The sequence below is a fragment of the Cottoperca gobio genome, chromosome 9 (genome assembly GCF_900634415.1).
Source record: "Cottoperca gobio chromosome 9, fCotGob3.1, whole genome shotgun sequence".
In the NCBI taxonomy this organism is placed as follows: domain Eukaryota; kingdom Metazoa; phylum Chordata; class Actinopteri; order Perciformes; family Bovichtidae; genus Cottoperca; species Cottoperca gobio.
Genome location: NC_041363.1, coordinates 25,045,930 through 25,067,211, shown reverse-complemented (window position 1 = coordinate 25,067,211; position 21,282 = coordinate 25,045,930). Strand labels below are relative to the sequence as shown.

The 21,282-nt window shown below is 40.3% G+C and overlaps 2 protein-coding genes across 2 annotated transcripts; both read left to right on the top strand.

Moving 5' to 3' along the window:
- Nucleotides 1-1,771: 1,771 nt before the first annotated feature.
- On the top strand, nt 1,772-7,139 carry gstt1a (glutathione S-transferase theta 1a). The gene is made up of 5 exons (XM_029439781.1): nt 1,772-1,886; nt 2,551-2,638; nt 3,769-3,925; nt 5,293-5,469; nt 6,609-7,139. Exons 1-5 carry the CDS (start codon nt 1,778-1,780, stop codon nt 6,807-6,809), a joined length of 732 nt encoding a protein of 243 aa, XP_029295641.1. The 5' UTR covers nt 1,772-1,777; the 3' UTR covers nt 6,810-7,139.
- A 1,441-nt stretch (nt 7,140-8,580) lies between these two features.
- Nucleotides 8,581-20,909, top strand: p2rx7 (purinergic receptor P2X, ligand-gated ion channel, 7). The gene is made up of 13 exons (XM_029440377.1): nt 8,581-8,975; nt 9,549-9,696; nt 9,775-9,846; nt 9,990-10,062; nt 10,883-10,979; nt 13,779-13,859; nt 15,561-15,696; nt 16,209-16,345; nt 16,863-16,953; nt 17,608-17,673; nt 18,497-18,601; nt 18,755-18,862; nt 20,116-20,909. Exons 1-13 carry the CDS (start codon nt 8,860-8,862, stop codon nt 20,617-20,619), a joined length of 1,734 nt encoding a protein of 577 aa, XP_029296237.1. The 5' UTR covers nt 8,581-8,859; the 3' UTR covers nt 20,620-20,909.
- Nucleotides 20,910-21,282: the final 373 nt, after the last annotated feature.

The following is a 21,282-nucleotide window of genomic DNA, read 5'->3' as shown; positions in this document are numbered from 1 at the left end:
AGAGCAGCTGCTCTCGTAATATTATGATCAATTCTCGTTTTATTCCAACAGTGGCCCTAACACTCTATCAGGACATGTCCTAATTCTACAGTCAAACAAGTCATTGATGGTAGTGAAAAACCACTGAAGCACATCTGTAACTTATCGCTTCTAACTGGTAAATTCCCAAGCAATATGAAAATTGCAAAAGTTATACCTTTATGTAAAGTCGGGGATAGACAGCACTTCAGAAATGACAAGCCTGATTCCATACTTTCCCATTTCTATCCCAAGATACTGGAAAATGTCTTTACTGAAAGACTAGACAAGTTCAGTGAGAAGCACAGTTTGCTGACTGACAGTCAGTATGAATTCAGATCAAACAGATCAACAAGTCTGATCAACTTAAAAGAAGAAACGACTAATTGTATAAACACAAAAAAGGATTCAGTGGGAGGATTTATAGATCTTAAAAAAGCTTTTGATACAATTGATCACAATAAATCACTTGATAAATTGGAAAGGTATCAGGGGAGTGGTGTTGAAATGGTTGAAACACCTTTTAAGAAACTGTTTGTGAAGATAGGTGAGCATAAATCAACATGCTTAGATATTACTTGGAGTACCTCACGGGTCAATTTTGGGAGCGAAAGGGTTCATTCTGTATATTTAAATATGTTTTATTTGAGGACGATACTAATTTTGTTTCTGGGGAGAAATTGGAGCAACTTTTGGAGAAGATCACACCCGAAATGAAAAAAATGACAAAGGTGGTTTGACATAAACAGATTATCTTTACTGTTGAACAAAACAAAGATTCATTTGTTTGGAGAATGTCAATTAAACACTCAGGTACAAGTGAGGATAGAAGGTGTTGATACAGAAGGAGAATGAAATCCTGCTTGAAACCTCATAAAACATGTGCGAGCAAAGCTAGAAGAACAAATCCCATTCTGAATCCAAAGTGCTGCATATCCTTAATGTTCACTTGTATTGCCAAATCTAAATTAGGAGGTACTTTAAAAAGCACCCTACAACCATTATGCATACTGCAAAGAAAGGGCCTTAAGGACAGTTAGAAATGTAAGATTTCGCAAACACACCAACACAGTTTATATCATTTGAGAGGAAAGTTTAATTTAAAGAGACTTTGTGTTCGTACAACTACAAAGAGTATTTCAATCTGTGGGCTGAAGTTGTTAAATGATTTGGATGTGGAACTCAAGTAAAGCAAAATAAATACTCTGTTCTAGAAGATATACAATAAAATGATCTTCCACAGGTATAAGATGAGGAAGGGATGGGATGATGGTTAAGTTTGAGTTTATTGACAAAGTGTGACACATGCGTTGTACATAGACTTTGGATAATTGTTTATAAAATGCATTTATGTGTATTTACGTTTGTGTGCATATGAAAGTATATATGTCATTGCCAGATTCCCTCAGCCCTGAATTCCCGCCTCATCACATCACAAGAAAATAATGTATTTTAATAACCTTTATCCATGTGATCGCTGACTGCTGCTGTAAACTCATCATGAAGAGAACACTGGAACACAGACTAGAGGAACGCCAAGCAGATAAAAATGTGATAATCTCCACAGTGTTTACAAAACGTTGAGCCAAGCCGAGGTCAAAGGTCAGACTGCTCAACCACGACGGCTTGCTTACTTTGAACTGTCGCCACCATTTATACATCAATGAGCCTCACAGCGAGGAGAGGCGGAGTTCTGGGCAGACGGAGGATAACAGGCGCGGCAGGAGAGGACTGAGCACACAGCAGCCTTCAGACTGACATGATGGAGCTCTATCTCGACCTGCACTCCCAGCCCTGCCGCTCCGTCTTCCTGTTTGCAAAAGCGGTCGGGATTCCCTTTGAGTTTAAGTTGGTGGACCTCGCTGCAGGTAATCCTACATCACCAGACAGACATAATATAGGTTTAACAGGTTTTTCGCTCACATTCTGCTACTAAAGGGTTAATTTTTGACTTTGGAAATGTACACAGAGTTCCCATATGTTTGTAGAGTGTGCAGAGTTCAAAGGCCTGCAACCTTTAAACTTGCATTGGAGTGCATAGTGATATGTGTCTCTTTGTGTTTGTGACACTTTTAACACAAAAGACTATCAGTTTACATTTCCACATTTCACCCAGAAAGCTGACCATCCAGCGAAGAGTAGAGGTGCGTTAACTCCGAGATAACTAACTTCACAAGCAAACAGTGGGTGGGACTTCGCGGGTCGAAGGTCAAAGCATCCAGACAAAACCTTTCTGCGTCCCTGAGGTGATCGAGTATAACAGAGACGTGATGGGGAAAGAAAAAAAAGGAAAGAGAAGCGTTTGAAAGCAGATATGAAGGAAAAGGGGGGAGGGTTGAAACAACACCTTCCTTTGTTTCTCTTTCCATAATCAGATATTTTATTCATCTTCCCCATATGGCGGAACAACCCTTTTGCTATGTATGCATGTATTTCTTTTTATATTTATACGGCCATGCAACAATAATTGAGAGCAGACATTTTGTCCTGATTTGAAAACATCTGTGATTTTGCTTTGTGTGTTTGTCTCAGGGCACCAGTACAGCGAAGAGTTTGAAAAAATCAGCCTCATGAGGAAGGTTCCCGTCATGAAGGATGGAAGCTTCGTTCTGACTGAAAGGTACAACAACGGTTCGGGTTCAGGATTGAATTCCTTGCATCTACAAATGATCATAATACTTTTTGAAAGCTGATATTTATGGCCTGGAGTGTTGAGTGTCTGATCAGTCCATCTTTTCATATTTTAGACACCAACAAGTAAGTTATGATGGAAAACTGCGAGGAAGAGTTTGTTCATAATACATAGATTGGTTCCCTATAGAACTTGCCTTCACGATGCAATTCTGTCTGGCACCGGGCATGAGCTCCTGGGAAAATGAAACTGGATTTACGACACAAAGGAAGTATGTCGACCAGGATAGCCTTTTGTTTCCCCCGGTAGCTGTCCCCAGTTATCGAAGAGTATCAACGTAAGTTCTTTGCAGGTACTGTCCCCAGTAGCGGAAATGGCGGACAAAACCAAAGTAAGTGTAAAACAAAAAGGCAGCAATAATACCAGTTGGAAAAGCTCGGTCAGGAAAATTTTTCTATTGCCACTTTAAAGCATTGAAGTGACATTTAAAAATATTAACGACAATGGGTTATATATATTATATATGTGGGTTATTCACAGCACGCTCGTCTACTTGACATAAGCTAAGCAGGTGCGTAAGACTTCGCAGACACCAGAGGACCCTCAAACAAGGAAATTACAAATGTGAGGGTTACTTTCTAAACTTTAAGAACTTATGTGAGCAAACCATCTTATCTCTGTTCAACTTTTATAATCTTTTCCAAAAGATTTAATAAATGAAAAATATTGTGTCGCTGGTGAGGTTGAAATTTTGTTTTGGCGTAATTTACACTGACTTGCTTTTGGAGAGGCTATCATTATTTAATTTCTTTAAATAGTGGAAAGAAAGCGTCCCAAACAGGAAGTGAGGGAGGGACCGAAGTTCACACTGGGAACTGACTTTGTGGTTCATCGTCACCCTAACCCTTTAATTAATCAATAATATGCAAACACAGTTTGTCTGGTAGCACTTGTCCTGGCTTGCATCTCGCTAGGAGGAAACATGTATTTCTGTTACCTGGCTGTTTGATTATACTTTCAGTGCAGGTCAATAACAATAAAGGTAAAGCAGTTGCATGAATCCAACTTTACAACATTTGTTTGTTCCTCTTATTTTCTTCGTGCTGTCTTTGTTGCAGTGTTGCGATCCTGAAGTACCTGGTGCAGAAACATTCGTCGTCAGTGGCAGATCACTGGTATCCAGCTGACCTGCAGCAGCGATCTCGTGTTAATGAATACCTGTCCTGGCAGCACATGAACCTCAGAGCTCACGGGTCAAAGGTCTTCCTGCTCAGAGTACGAGTAACCGATCAACCCGGCGCTGTATCCTCACCTGACACACTTCAGTACACACATTTCAACAGTTCAAACATCAGTTTGTTTATTTATTTTTTGTAGCACTGAAATCTTTAGTTATATAATATTTGATACTTTACTCCTCCTTCTATTTCTTCTTTTTAAGCTTACATTGATGTGTAGTTTCTATAGAAATGTATACTTACAAAGTGTTTAAATGTATTGACATTATATTTGTAGGAGGTTTTTGATCATGTTTGGCCTTTACAGCATCTTTTAACAAGACAAGACGAAAGACATCCGAGTCTGTGAGGCTGTACTTGGACACAGCAATGTTTTGAGCTAAAGGCTAATTTAGAATGCTAAAATGCTCACAATGACTTGCAGCATGCTAACCTTTGATAAAAGATTAGATCATTTTACTAGTCAAGAAAGTTTGTGGCAGTAACATTTAGTTTTGCGTGATGTGCAGTGAAATACATCTCTCATGCTGCACAATATACATCACAAAGCCAGTCAGATTGTATAACAGTCTATGTGAAAATGACCCCTACTTCTCACTTGATTTATGACCTTGGTAAACATTTTTCTGATGAGTTTATGGTTTCAATCTCTAGTTTCAAGTGTTCTTCAATACAGCACGATGTTCATTTAGAATATTACGTTCCCATTCAGAGTGAAATAGACGATAAAGCAGGGTGTGCTTTAGGGCGGGACTACGTTGTGATATACAGGTCCCCTCCACGCTGTTGTCTGGTTTGGGTGTTGTCAGTTTGGGAAGATTTATTGTAACATTTTGTTCCACTAAAAATGTCTTGTACTTAGCTTCATCCTCTCATTTCACTTCTTGTTAAAAAAATCAAGATGCAACGGGCAAAATGTCAAACACGAGAATTTCAAACTGAAGTCCATCAACCAATGGGTGGCATCACGGTGACTACGTCCACTTCTTAAATACAGTCTATGGGTTCTATTAGACAAATGTAGATATCTTCAGGATGCATTTGGCGTAAAGAACACGCTGGAGCCGTTGCTCATGTGATAACTTCCCTGTAGGAACACAGGCATCGTAGCTTCAGCCAGAGAAAAAGTTATGACATCCCTTATTTGGGTGTGTCGTCTTTCTAATGACATATTCACAGTCTTATACTTCAACAGTTTTACAACAAACTGCAACTTTCTTGACTTGCAAAATTGTTAAATTGACAAACATCATGTGTTATCCCTGGCACAATTCAAACAGCATCAAAAATGATTTGTCTCTCGGTGTTGCGTACCGTACATTTAAAAAAGTAAAATGAGCTCCTATGCTGGAAGGATAGCTGCTGCTGTTGCTGGTGATACCTAAGTGTCTTTGATCTTTGCAGGCTCTTTATTCTGTCATCATGGGCTGCGAGGTCCCGAAGGAGAAGATGGACTCTGCTGTGGAGGATCTGAATCTGTCGCTCAAAATGCTGGAGGAGAAGTTCCTGCAGAACAAACCGTTCATCATCGGCGACAAAATCTCTCTGGCTGATCTGGTGGCTATAGTGGAGATCATGCAGGTAATACTACTACTTTGTGTACTAGTATATACTACTGGCAAGTAAATGTAAGTAAAAAACGACTGCTACTACTAATTCTACAGATGTGCCGGTTTCACAGGAAATATCATTTATTCTTGTGAAAATAAATGTAAATGTGTCATCACTATACAATAACAATAACAATAACACAATAACAGGATAACAATAATCCTGTGACATTTATCAGCGGGGTTTAACACTAAACCTAATGTGACTGCTGTGATGTAACCAATGTCATGTAGAACCTTTAAAGGGCACCAATGTCACACATGAAGTTCAGTTTACGAGGAGTAGTACTCAGCCAGTGAACAGTTGTGTAATGAGATGCAATTCTGTGGCACTTTTGTAAATGTGGGATCCAGCGTTTTGGACTTAGACCCATAGAGAATAAGTGATAAGAGATATTAATCATAGGTGCCGATGGTTAAAAACAATTGTACAAAGTGCTTTACAAGACAAAAATAAATAAAAGGCAGACAAACAATCTATAAAACTTTTTATTTTAAGTTTAAGCTACTCAACATTGAGCAAACACATTGAAAGAAACAAGATTGCCAATGAAGGGGAAGCTAACATGTAGCACATTTCAGTGATCTGGCCTCCCTGCTCTACCAGCTGCTTATCAAATTGATAACAAAATCTTTCTAGCTGTGATTTGGACTTAATACCTTTTATTGATTTATTTATTTATTTTCTTGTTCCAACTTTGTTTTCTGCGTTGTGTTTTTATCTGGTAATGATTTGTTAAACTGAAAATAACTTTGTAAGTGTTTCAGAAAAGTGCTTCATAAAGGAAATGCATTGTTTTATCATTATTAAGAAATCTGGATATCTCGACCTCTGTCGCTTGGATTTGCCCAAGATTATGATTATAGCGCTGGAGAACCCCTCTAACCAAAATAACTCAAATAGTTTTATAATGTATGATATGAAATTGTGTGATTTGGTAGGATGGGCACAAGCCTGAATTAAATTCACTAAGGGAGCTCAGAATAGATCACGATGAAATATTTAAGACTTATTATCCCGACCCCAACAAGGAGGAACGATGGTTTACACATCTCATGTACATGTAATTAAAAAAGTGTGTGTGTTGAGGTTTGCTGTGTGTTTTGCAGCCTGTTGGAACCGGCCTGGATGTGTTTGAAAGCCGGCCGAAGCTGACCGCCTGGAGAGAGCGAGTGAAGAAGGCGCTCGGTGAAAAGTTGTTTGACGAAGGTCACGAGGAGATCATGACGGTGGGCAGCCTGCCGCAGAAGCTGCAGAACAACAGCGAGCTGGAGATGCTCAAACAAAAGTATCAGAAGTTTTTCCGCTGAGTACAAACGGAGATCAGACGACAGTCAATGATGTCAATAATGATCTTAATTTGTTTGTAGCTTCATGGTTGTAGTTGTATCGGAGGTTTGATCAGCAGAATTCTTGTGCAGGTTTGTGATGAAGTACTGAGAAATCACTTAACCAGCTTTCAGCTATTAAACTGTTTGGAAAACTGTGCACATTGTGTAAAACATCTTTAATGTGTTCATCTACTGCAGGTAAACACTGCTGTTAAGTCGCTATCTGCAGAAATGGAACATAATTTGATTTGACGACAACAAATCTTTATTTTCATGCTGTACATTATGAAGGAGAATGAGAACTAATGTGTCTACAACAACTCATTGTATATTAGATATGTGTTTTCCCCCTGCTTTGAATTAATGCACATTAATGATCCCAATGCATCACAATTATAATAATAATTACAGACACCGTTGTCTTTTTTTTTTACTTACATAAAATAACACAGTAGTAGACATTTTTAACATAAGGTTATATGTCTTATACATTTACTGCATGTAGAAAACATGCTGGAGTGAAGGTAGAAATATGCAACATTCAACTGTTGATGGTCAACACATGCATGCAGTGGTGGAAGAAGTATTCAGATATACCACAACATAAAAAATACTTCATTACAGTACAAACCCTGCATTCAAAATTATAACCTAACATTTTTAGTAGTATTTAATGTTTGATACATTGTAAGCAGAAATGTATTGTTGTAGCTGGTGTTGTTGCTGCATCCTACAGGACCACTATACAACTGAACACTACCACACCTAGCAGGGTAACATAAAGCACGTGAACTCCACCTGCAAAGTAGTAATGCAATATTTCCCTCTGAAATGTGATGGAGAATAAGTATAAAGTTGCATAAAATGGAAATACTCAAGCAAAGTATAAGATCACAAAAATTGTAAAATGAAGAAAAGCACTACAGCGAATGTTCTTTGACATTCCAGCTCTGCACACATGAATGTCACTGACACTGAGTGACTGTCAGTGTTTTCTCTTGGTCCGTTTTCCTCACAGAAATCCACTGTTCTGTTCCTGCTGGGAACAAGAAGGTCTTTATCTCAAAGGAAATCTGGAAAAAGTACAAATGGAATACCAATTAATTGGTTTTGTATCCAAGCTAGACATGTCCTCACATGTTCATATCATGGAAAGATAGATATTTTCTATTTATTCTATTCTTATATTTATCAGTATGTTCATCTGTGCGCACAGTGTGAGAAGAAACAGTGTCATCTACTGCATATCTTGATGTCTGAAAGGGTTAAAGTTCTAAGACGAAATCACGGACAACACCATGGTAGCGACTTGTCAATCAACGGTAGCCCCGCCCTGAAGCATTTATTGTCTATTTTACTCTAAACGGGAACATACTTTACACAAGGAACATCATGTTGTATTGAAGAAGACTTGAAACTAGCAATTGAGACCATTAACTCATTAGGATATAGTAATAAATCAAGTGAGAAGTAGGGTCATTTTTTCATAGATTTGTTTTTGGAAACTAGTGCAGCCGCCCCCTACTGGACATTAGAGGGAATGCAGGTTTAAGGCATTTACACATGGGCTTCACAATAGGTTAATCCAGACGTGAAAATACCAATATTTTAAAGCAAAAGTTAGAATGCAAGAATCAAGAGTAATTTCCTATTGATTTACTGATTTATTTTTAGTCTTTTGTGTTTCAAGGTGCACATTTAAAGAACATTTTTACTTGTTTTCAGTTGTTTGTTATTCCAGACAGTATTTACCATTATTTCTCATAAAACATACAGATTACAATATATTTTACAGAATTATAACTCATGTAAGCATACACCAGTACAGAAAATACAGCTCTTTTTGGTTGTTTTGGTCAGTTTCAGTGGGAGTGTGTAGACGTTGCAGCTGCAGTGATGATGTTGAGCAGCTGGACATGTGACCGTGCACACAGGAAGAAGAGTCAAGAAATGAGTCAGAGATTCCTCTCCTCCTCCACCAAAGAAATCAGACAAAGTCCGCCAGAACCCAAACAGCAGCAGCAGCAGCATGCCGTGCTGCGGATTTCTGTGTCAGTATGAAACCAACAAGCTGGTCCGGATCCAGAGCGTCCGGCTCGGCTCTCTCAAGTGGATCCTGAACGCAGCCATTCTGCTGTTCATCTGGTGAGTGAACATCGGAAATATTTCACCATATGCTCCGGGAGAGGCTGCTCTTTCACAAATCACGTTAACGTTTTACTACCGGCTGCCATATTCTGTCAGAAAGGAATCCATAAATACACTAATTTATTATTGCATTTTTAATTACTTCCAGTAGCCTATACTATATTCCTATGGGGAGGCATGCAACCGCGAGGCGGTAATTCTAGTTTCAGACATTTTACAGACCAAATGATTTATTAATCAGGAAAGTGGTCTGCAGATTAATTGATAATGTAAACAATTTGTTATCTGCTGCCCTAAACCTGACTTTTTCTTAAGCGGCTACAGCTGGATCCTACATTTCCCATAATGCAACTTGATTGCGTATTTTATTAGACCCTCCCTGCCTAGTAAATGCCCATGTCTTTCACACTTTCACGCCTTCAGTTAGTAACTCAGATGTGTTTTTATTTTCTCAGACTTCACAGAAGACATTATACACAAGTTATCACCAGTAACTCCCCCTGTAGGCTACTACTAACTAACATACCTTAATGTGTATAGTTGGTGGAATTAAAGACTTTGGTTTTGCAGCATCATGTTGCTGTGGAACAGGAATTACCAGCAGTTTGACCTGGTGGTGAGCTCTGTCACCACCAAGGTGAAGGGGGTAGCTCAGACCCAGCTGCCCGGGGTCGGAGACGTCGTCTGGGATGTGGTGGACTACAGCGGGCCCTCGCAGGTAGGAGGTCCTCAGTCCTCTGGTTATAAGGTATTTGGCAAAGAGGAGAATTTAAAGATTTATTTTCTGTCTTTTCAGGACAAAAACTCCTTCTTTGTGGTGACCAACATCATCGTGACAAAGAATCAGAAGCAGGGGAAATGCCCAGAGGTGCTTTTTCATCATCATTATTGATATTTTCCACATTTTAAGTAGTTGAATTAGTAGTAGTGACATTAAAAGTACTGCTAACGGTACAATGATTCAGGTGGAAAGTCAACCTTTCTTATCTGGCAGCAGTGTTTATATTCCAGGTTCCCAGTAAAGGCAGATTGTGTCGCACTGATAAGGACTGTGAGAGAGGAGGCTGGGATCAGCACAGCCACGGTACACTCACTTCTCCTTCAGTACATTTACATGCACACAAGGAACAATGTTACACTTTCACTTGCTGTAGTAACCCTAGTATACATGCAGCCAGTGGAAGAAGTATTCAGATCTTGTACTTAAAGGGGACATATCTGAAGTATGAACCTGAAAATAGGCATTCTATGTCATTATTAATACCACTCTATAGAAATACTCAGTTACAGTTACCTTTTAATAATACAGCATAGTTTATTTGTTGATTTTATATTTTTTGCATTAATGTTCTGAATCTGCAAAGTAACCAAATAAATGTAGTGGGGTAAAACGTACAATACCTCCCTCTCAAATGTAGTGGAGTAGAGGTAGCAATTATCAGAAACTGTGAAATACTCACAGTACTTTTACTTAGTTACTGTCCACCACTGCATGCTGCAGATCTGTAACCCGATTCCTCTCTTAGCCTGGACCTCATTTTGAAAGCATTTCTAACATTCTAACTGTAGTGGTGATACAAGTCAAATATTCAGACTTATTATGGCGGCCAATTTGTGTGATTTTCAGTTTTGGATGGAGGATGTTTTAACTCACTTCTCTGTCGTCACAGCAACACTTTCGTGGTCCTACAGCAGTTGGTACCAGTTGACATCTGTTTCCACAAGAAGCAGAGGAATTTATCATTCATGTGTTGCAGTTTTAGCTTCAGCCGGTAGCTCTCTGCTAAATTCAAGATTAGAGTTGCAGTTAAGCTGATACAGAAATCAAACCTGCATCTTTTCAAACTCCGTTGCGACAGAATCAGTTGAGTTTATATGCAGCACTGATCGTTTTCCTCCTGCAGGGATAAAGACGGGATCATGTTTGAAGTTTGACATTGGGAGAAAAACCTGCGAAGTCTCTGCCTGGTGTCCAGTGGAAACCAAGACGACCCCACCGAGGTACAACTGTAAATAATTTAATAACTCTACTACTTTAGGTCACTCTACTAAGTCTGGACTTTGTCACCAAAACTCTCACTCACTAATTTATAGGGGGATGTATCATGAGAAACTCACTTCTTCAGTGCTTGTGCACATACATTTGGGTATCTGAAGTGCCTACTGACCCACAAAACTGTGACATTAGATGGATGAGTTTTTTTATGGGCTGCCACGGTCACAATACATGGGATTCAACAAGCCATTCAGATTCGGCTCTTCCTCCATCACAGGGGTGGCCAACCCGCTGCTCTCGAGCCGCGTGCGGCTCTTTGCCCAGTTTCATGCGGTTCTTCAGTTCATATCGAATTTTATTTGTGTGTGTGTATGTGTGGTGTCAGTATGAGCGCATGACCGCGCATCTAATTTTGATGTGAGCCAATCACAAAAATGCCTGCGATGCAGTGAACCAAAAACCTAACATAGAGTAAACACAGTTGAAAAGGTCACAGATTACGTTCCTCGTCAACCCTTTTAATGCTGAGACGGACTGTTTGAAATCCCCGCTAGTCGCGGACGAGGTGGTGGCCCAGTTGGAGATGATTGAACTTTCTGAGGAAGACCGACTGAAACCTGCTCTGAGGGAAGGGACCCTTGAGTTCTGGAAAACTGTGCCAATGGAAAAAATATCCCAATGTCAAACGGGCTGCACTCAAGCTACTATCAATGTTTGGGTCAACGTACGTCTGTGAGTCTGTGTTTTCTACCCTGAAACACGTGAAATCAAAGTATCCATCTGTTCTGACTGACACATGTGAAAGAATTGCTTCGAGTGACCACAACGGAATACAAGCCAGATTTGAGGAGGATTGTTCAAGGCAAGGAATGTCAGTAGTCCCACTAATTTAAAGAAACAACATGCATAGGAAGATAAAACACTTCTTCACATTTTATTACTGAGAGTTTGTGGGTGAGAGTGCACACAATCAAACAATAATAATATGATAATAACTGGCCTCTGAATTGTGTGTGTGTGTGTGTGTGGTTTAGATTTTAATTTGTCTGTGTGAGAGAGAGGGGAGGAAGAGAGTGAGGGAGAACGGCTGAGAACAAATGAGGGGGGGGGGGGGCGCATCTGTGACTGTGTGTATGATGTGGCTCTTTGCAGTAATGGTAACATTTTTGGCTCTTAACCTCTGACTGGTTGGCCACCCCTGCTCTATAACATGCAGGCTCCTTACAATATACAACCCCCCTATCTGAGAAAGGTGCACCATATTTTTCTCACAAGCCAATCAAAGCGGACTGGGGTTTTTCTGGAGGGGGTCTTAAAGAGACAGGCGCTAAAACGTTGCGTTTCAGACAGAGGGTGAATACAGATAATGTATTTTTTGAATATGTAAACATGTTCTTTTACAAACCCAAATACAGTATAACCCAAAATACAAGTATGAACCCGAAGAGCATCATATGTCCCCTTTAACTTTACTTGATCCTCTGACATACCATTTTAGGCAACATGTCAAAATGTGACTTAAACCTGCAACAACTGAACTTGTTGGCCACTTGTGGGCAGCGGAAACGAGTTGTGAACACGACACTGACATATCATCAGAGTTTGTGTTGCAAATATTTGATTATTTACACATTCAACATTATCATTAATTTAAAGTGCTATATCACATGATTAATGTAAGAACACAATTCGAGCTCTATTTTTGGTCTCTACCAACTCCTGAGAGAAATATCTGTTTCTTGAGCTGATAAATGCTCCACTATGTAGTAATAATAATAATAATATAATAATAATAATACATTAGACTTGTATTTATTTTTCTCTTTCCCCTTTCTTTTTTCATTCTTCCCTCGTCCTAACCCCTCCCCCCACTTCCCCTACTATTGTAAAGCGGCTTTGAGGTCTTGAAAAGCGCTATATAAATTAAATGTATTATTATTGTATAGTGCTTTTCTTGTAACTCAAAGACGCTTGACAGAGTGAGTGACACAAAAATAAATATATAAACGAACGAACGAGAGGGGGAAAAAGGGAGGATAAGCAGAAGAGACGGTCAGTGGTTGAAGGCAGTGTTGAACAGGTGAGTCTTAAGTGATGATTTGAATCTGGAGAGTGAGGAGGAGTCTCTGAGGGTTTGAGGTAGAGAGTTCCAGAGGGTGGGAGCAGCGATGGAGAAAGCTCTGTCCCCCCAGGATCTGAGCTTGGTCCGGATGGGGGGGGGGGGGGTCAGGAGGTTAGCAGCAGCAGAGGCTGCGGGTGGGGGTGTGTCTGTGGAGGAGGTCAGTGAGGTAGGAGGGGGCCAGGTTATGGAGGCTTTGTAGGTCATGAGGAGGATCTTGTACTGGATTCTCTGGGGGATGGGGCGCCAGTGGAGCTTGTAGAAGACAGGGGTGATGTGGTCACGGGTCCGGGAGTGGGTGAGACGTCTTGGGCAGCGGAGTTCTGGATGTGTTGGAGTTTATTGATGATTTTTGAGGGTGAACCATAGAGAAGGCTGTTACAGTAGTCCAGACGGGAGGTGATGAAGGCGTGGATGAGGGTTTCTGCAGCTGTGGAGGAGAGGGATGGACGGAGACGGGCGATGTTCACCAGCTAGTCTCTGACTGAGTGCACAGTGGGTCTTTAAAGCATATGAACTGCTTTAAGGGTACTAAATTGTATCACTTTCATATTAAAATGGACATCTTATACATCTTTTGAGTCTCATTAAGATGGAGAAACAGTACATTTTGGTCTGCGTTTCTGTTATTAAATTGTACTGCATTGACTCCACTGTATAATATTTTGTTTTTTCCATGATGCAGGCCCGCTCTGCTGGCAGCAGCTGAGAACTTCACAGTCCTCATCAAAAACAACATCAAGTTCCCTGCGTTCAACTTCATTCGGTGAGACTGCTTTATGTTCGATGGTATTTGAAACAGTTTGAAACAGCTGTGTGTGCGGCAGTTTACATTTTGAAAACATGTGCGCTTACTGCTGGAGAATGTATTGTCTGACCTTCATCTGGTATGTGAGCAGCAACATGACTCCCAGACAGACAGACATGCTGCTTTATTCTTTAACAATCATGGAATAAAAGTCTTTGTGTGTATATATATTTTATATAATATATATATTTTATATAATTTATATAATATATCCATCCATCGTCTACCAGGGTCGGGTCGCCGGGGCAGCAGCTCCAGTAAGGAACCCCAAACTTCCCTTCTCCGGGCCACATCCTCCAGCTCCGACTGGGGGATCCCGAGGCGTTCCCAGGCCAGTGAGGAGATATAATCTCTCCACCGAGTCCCGGGTCTTCCCCGGGGTATCCTCACAGCTGGACGTGCCTGGAACACCTCACCTCGCCCAGGTGGCATCCTTATTAGATGCCCGAACCACCTCAAAAAAAAAAAAAAGAAAATATATATATATATAGCCCTCTTCCTGCACTTATGTATGTATGTATATATATATATATATATATATATATATATATATATATGTATGTTATTTATTATGTATGTATGTATGTATTATTATGTATATATATATCTACTCCTCCATACCTCCCCTCCGCGCAGTTCTGTCTTACTATTACTCGTCTTCATGCCTCCCCTCTCTATCACGCCTATCTTTGATGTCCTTCATATCTCTTCTGTCTATTCTTCTCTCTATCTCTCTTCTCTATCTCTCCTCGCACACCTCTCTCATACTCTGACTCCCCCTACTCCGTATCCCGTCCAGCTTTCTCTCCTCTATTCTTATTCCTCTCTCCTACTCCTCATTCTCTTATCGCTCACCTTCTATCTCTATTACCTCTCTTCTCCTCTCTCCCTCTCTCTCTCTTCTCTATCTCCTCCTCCTCTCTCTCCTCATCTACTCTTATATCTATTTAATATATATATATATTAATATATATCTATATATATATATATATATATATATATATATATATATATAAATTTAATTTAAATATATATATATTTAAATTTAAATATATATTATATTTATATTTCTTTATTTATTTATTTTTGAGGTGGTTCGGGCATCTAGTAAGGATGCCACCTGGGCGATGTGAGGTGTTCCAGGCACGTCCAGCTGGGAGGAGACCCCGGGGAAGACCCAGGACTCGGTGGAGATTTATTTATTTATATATATAAAATAAATAAATAACGAAAGTGCAGGAAGAGGGCTTATTTGAAGCCTCCACCTAAATAATATTAAAACCTCACAATGTTATAGAGAGCACAGTATTAATATACAGGAAACAATATGACTACATATAGTAGTAATAGTTTATGGCAAACAAAGAAAATAAAACAAGAAATATATAAACAACTATAATCCTATAAAAGGTTAGGGTTTTATCATGTCTCATTTGCATTTATCACAGAGAAAATTAGCTTTTGCATACACTTCAAGTATTTACAGTACTTGCATTATTTTATTATCAAATGAGAAAAGCTAATGAAACATGTAGAGCCTCACTGGACAATAAAACTCACTGCTGAAAACGGTCTATAGAAATCTCAGTGTTTCTGTTTTTATTTTATTATTTTCCTCCATTAAACCTTCGGTTAATATTATTCCATTTTGTTTTACAGAAGGAACATCCTCCCAGAGATGACCGACGCCTACCTGAGGAGCTGTCAGGGAAAACACGACTCGCTGTGTCCAATCTTCAGACTGGGAGACCTCGTACAGGAGGCCGGAGAGAAGTTCTCTCAAATGGCCATAGAGGTGAAGTCGCATGTTCAAATGTTTCTGCTGTTATTTTTCCTGCAACCTGGTTTATATTTTTTGTAGTTTTAGTCACAGTTTCAATCGGTTATAACATTTGGACTGCATTTATGTAGCTCTTTTCTAGTGTTTGTGACCTCTCGATGCGCTTTTACAACACATGCCATCATTCGCACACATTTATAGAAGCAGAGGTTTCTATACAAGGTGACACACACACCCCCACCTCTTTCTCTTTTTGAGCCATCTGTTGTCTTCAGCAAGAGATTGCAAGTAAAGTTGAAATGAAACCACCAAAAAATGGAAGCGTTGCCTCAGCAAACCTTTTTCAGTTTTTTGTGGATGAAAGTAGAAAGTCAGCATTCAGTGTCAGTGTAAATATTTAAAATACATTTGTGCCAAACAAATCTTTTCCCAAGTAGAATTCCTCTTTTTTTTGTTATCATAACTGACTGCTTCATGGTCAGTGAGGTTTTGTGGGTAATAATCCACACCTCCTCTGTTGACCACAGGGTGGTGTCATCGGCATCCTGATCAAATGGGACTGCAACCTGGACTGGCTCATGCACCGCTGCCTTCCCAACTACTCCTTCAGACGGCTGGACGAGAAAGAGAGCAACAAGACCCTCTACCCCGGCCTCAACTTCAGGTGAGCCAGGGTCAAAGGTCAACTTTACAGTCAGTCATGACCGTTAGAGGAACTTTGGTTATTTGTAACAGTTTGTGCTGATAGCCCATGACTGTTTTTATGTCCATTAATTTATGTGAAAACAATTACAGCTTCAGTGTTTCCCCATTTAGTTTTTCTGTTGGGATGGAAACGACATTTAGAACAACAAGATAAAAATGAACTAATAAACTATGACACTTGGTCTGTTCTGGAGCTGAGGAGGACAACAACTGGCTGAGATGTGTTGTGTAATAAAAAGCCATATACATCAGCGTGTCACGGTTTCTAACCAGTAAACACACAGTGTGACCATTCTGTTGAAGAAGAGTCAAATATACAGTTTACATAATGAAACGGGCTCCATAAGTGAAGCCAATAAAGAACGGGTACATCTTGTTTTATTTCAGAATATGTGTAAATAAAGCACCTACTTGTTTCTTCTGTCACATCAAGCTGTGTGCTATAGTGTTTTTCATATTTGCTGTTTTCTGATCAGATATGCAAAGTACAGCACGGTGAACGCCGTGGAAGAACGAACGCTGTACAAAGCATTCGGGATCAGGTTTGATGTCATGGTTTTTGGACAGGTGGGTTTTTATTTTTTCCCGTTTTATTCTCTTTTTACTTTTAGTAAAAGTACTTAAAACATTTGTTTTTATTCTATGTTTTTTAGAATCTATTTTTAAGACTAACTAGTGCTGTACCATTTACGTCACACACAACGCTGTACTCAGCTATAGCTACTTCCTCAGCAATCCACCCGCCAACTGTGAAGTCGATGGATGAACGGTTCTTGAGATATGCGAAGGACAGACAGACAGAACTTTAGATGATGCTGCTACAGCGCCTGTTGGGCAAATGGCTCCATGGTCATTCAGACATCATATCTCCACCTATCCATCAAATGTGGTTACAATGCATTCAGGAGATGAACCATTTTCTGTATTATAAGCCCCGCCCACATCCGGCCCACAGCCTTTTAGCAAACTATGAGTGCGAGCTATAACAAAACTATATGAAACATCAAAACTAAGAAGTACTTTTTTTCAGAGATGTTCTGTAGCAATTGTTTGAGAAGAAATTGTCCAAGATGCCATATCTGAAAAAAGTGACTACAAATGCAAAATATCCTTTTTGTCCATGCCCACATGCACACAGGAACTCCTGACTTCAGTGTCTATAACTCTTGAGGAGAATGTGGAAAAGAAAACAAACAAGTGACAGTTTGATCTGTTTTGCAGGCGGGAAAGTTCAGCTTCATCCAGCTCATCATCTACATCGGATCCACGCTGTCGTACTACGCTCTGGTGAGAGACCACACAAGTGTCCATTCATGCATTTATGCTGCATTTGTGCTGAACACAATGGCCGTCAGTGTTAGTGTACAAGGGTGGGACTTTAAATGGAGGCTGCATCTGGACTAACTGAATGGATTTCACTACAGGATGAGCTAAATAAGTTCAGTATGTGAGACGAAAGCTGCAGAAAGCAACAAGTTTGGTGTGAATGTTGAAATAAAGAACTGTGGCTAAGCTAGATTAGTTTTATAGGCAAATCAATCCACTGTGGACTTTGTTGCATAATGGTTTCCGTACAGTGATGAATCATAAGAATGATTTTATGCAGCAGTATTAGCATCAACATACACTCAGTACCAGAAGTGAAAGTGCTCATTATGCAGCTGGCCATTGTGTGTGTGTGTGTGTGTGTGTGGGTGTGGGTGTGTGTGTGTGTGGGTGGATTGATTTGTTTTAATTGGTCCAGAATTGAGTGAGAGCACTGCAGCTGTAATTGTGCACCAGATTTCTTTATTCTAAAATTGAGCAACTGTTACGAAATCTAATTTCCCCCCCGGGGATGAGTAAAATATTTCTGATTTTGCCACCGACGGGCTCAGAATGTTATTAGTGTCTGACAACATTACGTTAAAGCACCATACAGAGACATAAAACGTGTTTCTTTACCTTCCACTTGATAAAGCCATATATGGTGTTAAACACAAGTCACAGGTGTTTACATCAGTATCATCGATTGCTATGCCCCATGCATAGAATCAAGTGGAGGCTGGGAGGCTAAAGTGAAGCAGGATGAGTGTGTTGTAGACAAAGTGTGTGTGTGTTTTATCTCCAGACGACCATGATGATCGACTGGCTGATTGGAACCAGATGTTACTCTGCAGATGTTGGACAAAACTACTCGGAGACGAAAGTGGAGTCAGTTCAAGACAAACAGAAGGTGATGAATGGTTTGATATGACCGATGATGTGATATTGTATCACGTTACTGTAGCTGTAAGCACATTTCCAAAGTTTTTGTACTTTATTTACAGTCCAATAAGTTTTCAAATAGTTTATGATTATACTGAACATCTTCACGTGTGTGCTACAGTGCATCCTCTGCGTGTCCTACGTCGATGAGAACAACATTCGACTGGTGAAGAGATCACAGAAGAAGAGTTTACAAGACATCAAACCGATGTCTGTTCAGCCACACAAGGTGAACCTGCTGCAGAGAGAAATGGTCCCTTTTTTTATTAATAACATTAAGATCTATCTGTTGCTCCAAGATATAAGCTTCAAAGAAATTCATGAGCGATGAATGTCTGGTAACTTTATCTGGAACCAGATATGAAGCATTATTGTAGTTTTATTTATACAACCCAATATCACAAATTGTCCTCAAGGGGCTTTACGATCTGTACAGCAAACAACACCATCTGACCTTTGACCCTCGCTTCAGATAAGGAAAAAATCCCCTAACAGGGAAAATATGAAAGGAACGTCAGGATGAGCAGCTGAGGCTGAGTTGTCCCCCTGCAGAGCTCCAGGCTCAGGTCCACCTCCATCTCCAGGACCCGTGGTGAAAAAATCATGTTAGTTTATCAAGCTTCTTATCAATAAATAACTTTTATATGCCACTGGATTATACAGCTCAGTGTATTTATCACTCCTAATGGTAATAGAAATATAGTATCCTACTGAGCATTTATACAATATATCACATCCATGCCACACGACCTCCATCAATAACAATACAAATACAACCTTAATATTTTGATTTATATCTAAAAAATATAAATAAAGTTGGTAACGTAACAATGGGCAGTGCTGCAAGCACACTGTTGTTAACGTTAGCATGTTGTATTGAAATATTAAGGTTGTATTGTTTACCTTGGTGTTATTGGTGGAGGTTGTTTGGTTTTTCAAACTTGTGAACACATGCTATTGTATCCTGATGATCGTCTCTGGTGTAAAACTTCACCAACTTCGGGACCCGAGAGGGTCTGACGGAGGAGGAGGGCCTGAGCCTGGAGTTCTGCAGCTAGACCCTTCAGCTGAGGAGGGATCCCTCTCCCAGTACAGAAAGGCGTACAATAGATTCATCAAAAACATTGTCATTGATACTTTTGTACTGGTATTAGACTGGTCATAAATGTAACGACTATTTGCATAGGCAGCTATCGCTAGGCTAAGTGAGTAAATGTGTTTAGTAATTGAAGTGAATAGACTCTTTGTTTAAAATGTTTTAGATAGATAGATAGATGCTTTATTGTCCCCATGGGTTTTTTAACTTGGACTCAACAAAGCTAGACCCGTCAACATGTAGCCTACTGTATGGGCAGACACCAACAAACAGGATACATTAAAGAGTACACAAAAATACAAAAGCACACCCAGAGGCACCAGTTACTTTGTGGCTTTGTACCCCTCTCGTCTGACTTCAATGATGTGTTCTGGTTTTGACATAAGGACACGGGACACCTGCGAGCCGTTCTCTGTCTGCTACAGCCGAGTGTCAGCGTGGATCACAACGCTCAGCCTCCCCTCGACCACAAACCTGACCCGATCCCCAAACCCTGTCGCCCTGCCTGGTGCAAGTGTGACCGCTGCACTCCCTCCTCCCTCCCTCAGGAGGAGCTGTGCTGCCGGTGCAGCGACGGCGCCTGCATCACCTCGTCTCCTCTTTTTGAGCAGCTGGTGTTGCATCGCTCCCTTCTGGAGGCTGTCCTCCTGTACCGGGACCCTCTCTCTGCACCTGCTGGTCGAGGCCAGACCACCGCCCTGCGTCACTGCGCCTACAGTCAGTACATCAGCTGGAGGTTCGGGGTCCCACCTAAAGACCGCTACCCTGCCATCCCCAGCTGCTGCGTGTGGCGAGTCAGGAGGGAGTACCCGAGCCCGGACGGACAGTACAGCGGCCTCAGACCTGCCATGATGGCGTCCATGCAGGACTGTGCTAACGGAGAGCTGTGAGAAGAGTCTCCACATAACAGAGCAGGGACTCTGCCACTGACTGACCCACTAACTGTGTTGTTGTGTTAAATCTGCCTTACAAAGCAAAAATAAATGCACTAACTTTGTCAGCTTGCGTTCAGAAGGAGAGGATGAGGGAGATCCCCAGTGAGTCAATAAATCACTGCATTTTCATCATCTTTCAAGTCCTTTTGGCATCTCAGTAAATATAAAATCATTTTTTTCTGAGATCAACTCTTTGAGAAGATTTTTGCCTTTTTTGTATTAAAAAACATAATAATATAAAATCACTAACATGCTGTGAAGAAAGATTTCTCCTACCAGGAATGTGTTTGGTCTCGACATGGAAAAACCCCTAATGGTGCTCATAGCAACACCTCTAAACTTCCTGGTTGCATTAACAAGCTGCATCTCGTTGTTTTAACCCATACAAACACAAACACAGTTTGTGACTTCATGGTGAATTACGTACTAGAACTATTATTTTTGTGCCTGAATTTTATTCAAGGATCGCTGTCGTCAGCGAGGTTGGTTTGGTACTATCGTGCCTGTAAAGAGACCAAAAAACTAAATCTGTTCACTGTCCACTGCACAGAAGTACCGGGCAGATGGATAAACAGTTTGTCAAGAAATCATTCCAGCACGTAGTTTCATCTAGATTTT

Bases quoted from the DNA above. Each gene is read 5' to 3' on its own strand.
- gstt1a (XM_029439781.1), top strand. From the start codon at position 1,778: ATGATGGAGCTCTATCTCGACCTGCACTCCCAGCCCTGCCGCTCCGTC. The intron at 2,639-3,768 runs GTACAACAACGG...TCTTTGTTGCAG, and splicing joins AGCTTCGTTCTGACTGAAAG to TGTTGCGATCCTGAAGTACC. The intron at 3,926-5,292 runs GTACGAGTAACC...TGATCTTTGCAG, and splicing joins CAAAGGTCTTCCTGCTCAGA to GCTCTTTATTCTGTCATCAT.
- p2rx7 (XM_029440377.1), top strand. From the start codon at position 8,860: ATGCCGTGCTGCGGATTTCTGTGTCAGTATGAAACCAACAAGCTGGTC. The intron at 9,697-9,774 runs GTAGGAGGTCCT...CTGTCTTTTCAG, and splicing joins ACTACAGCGGGCCCTCGCAG to GACAAAAACTCCTTCTTTGT. The intron at 13,860-15,560 runs GTGAGACTGCTT...TTTGTTTTACAG, and splicing joins CCTGCGTTCAACTTCATTCG to AAGGAACATCCTCCCAGAGA.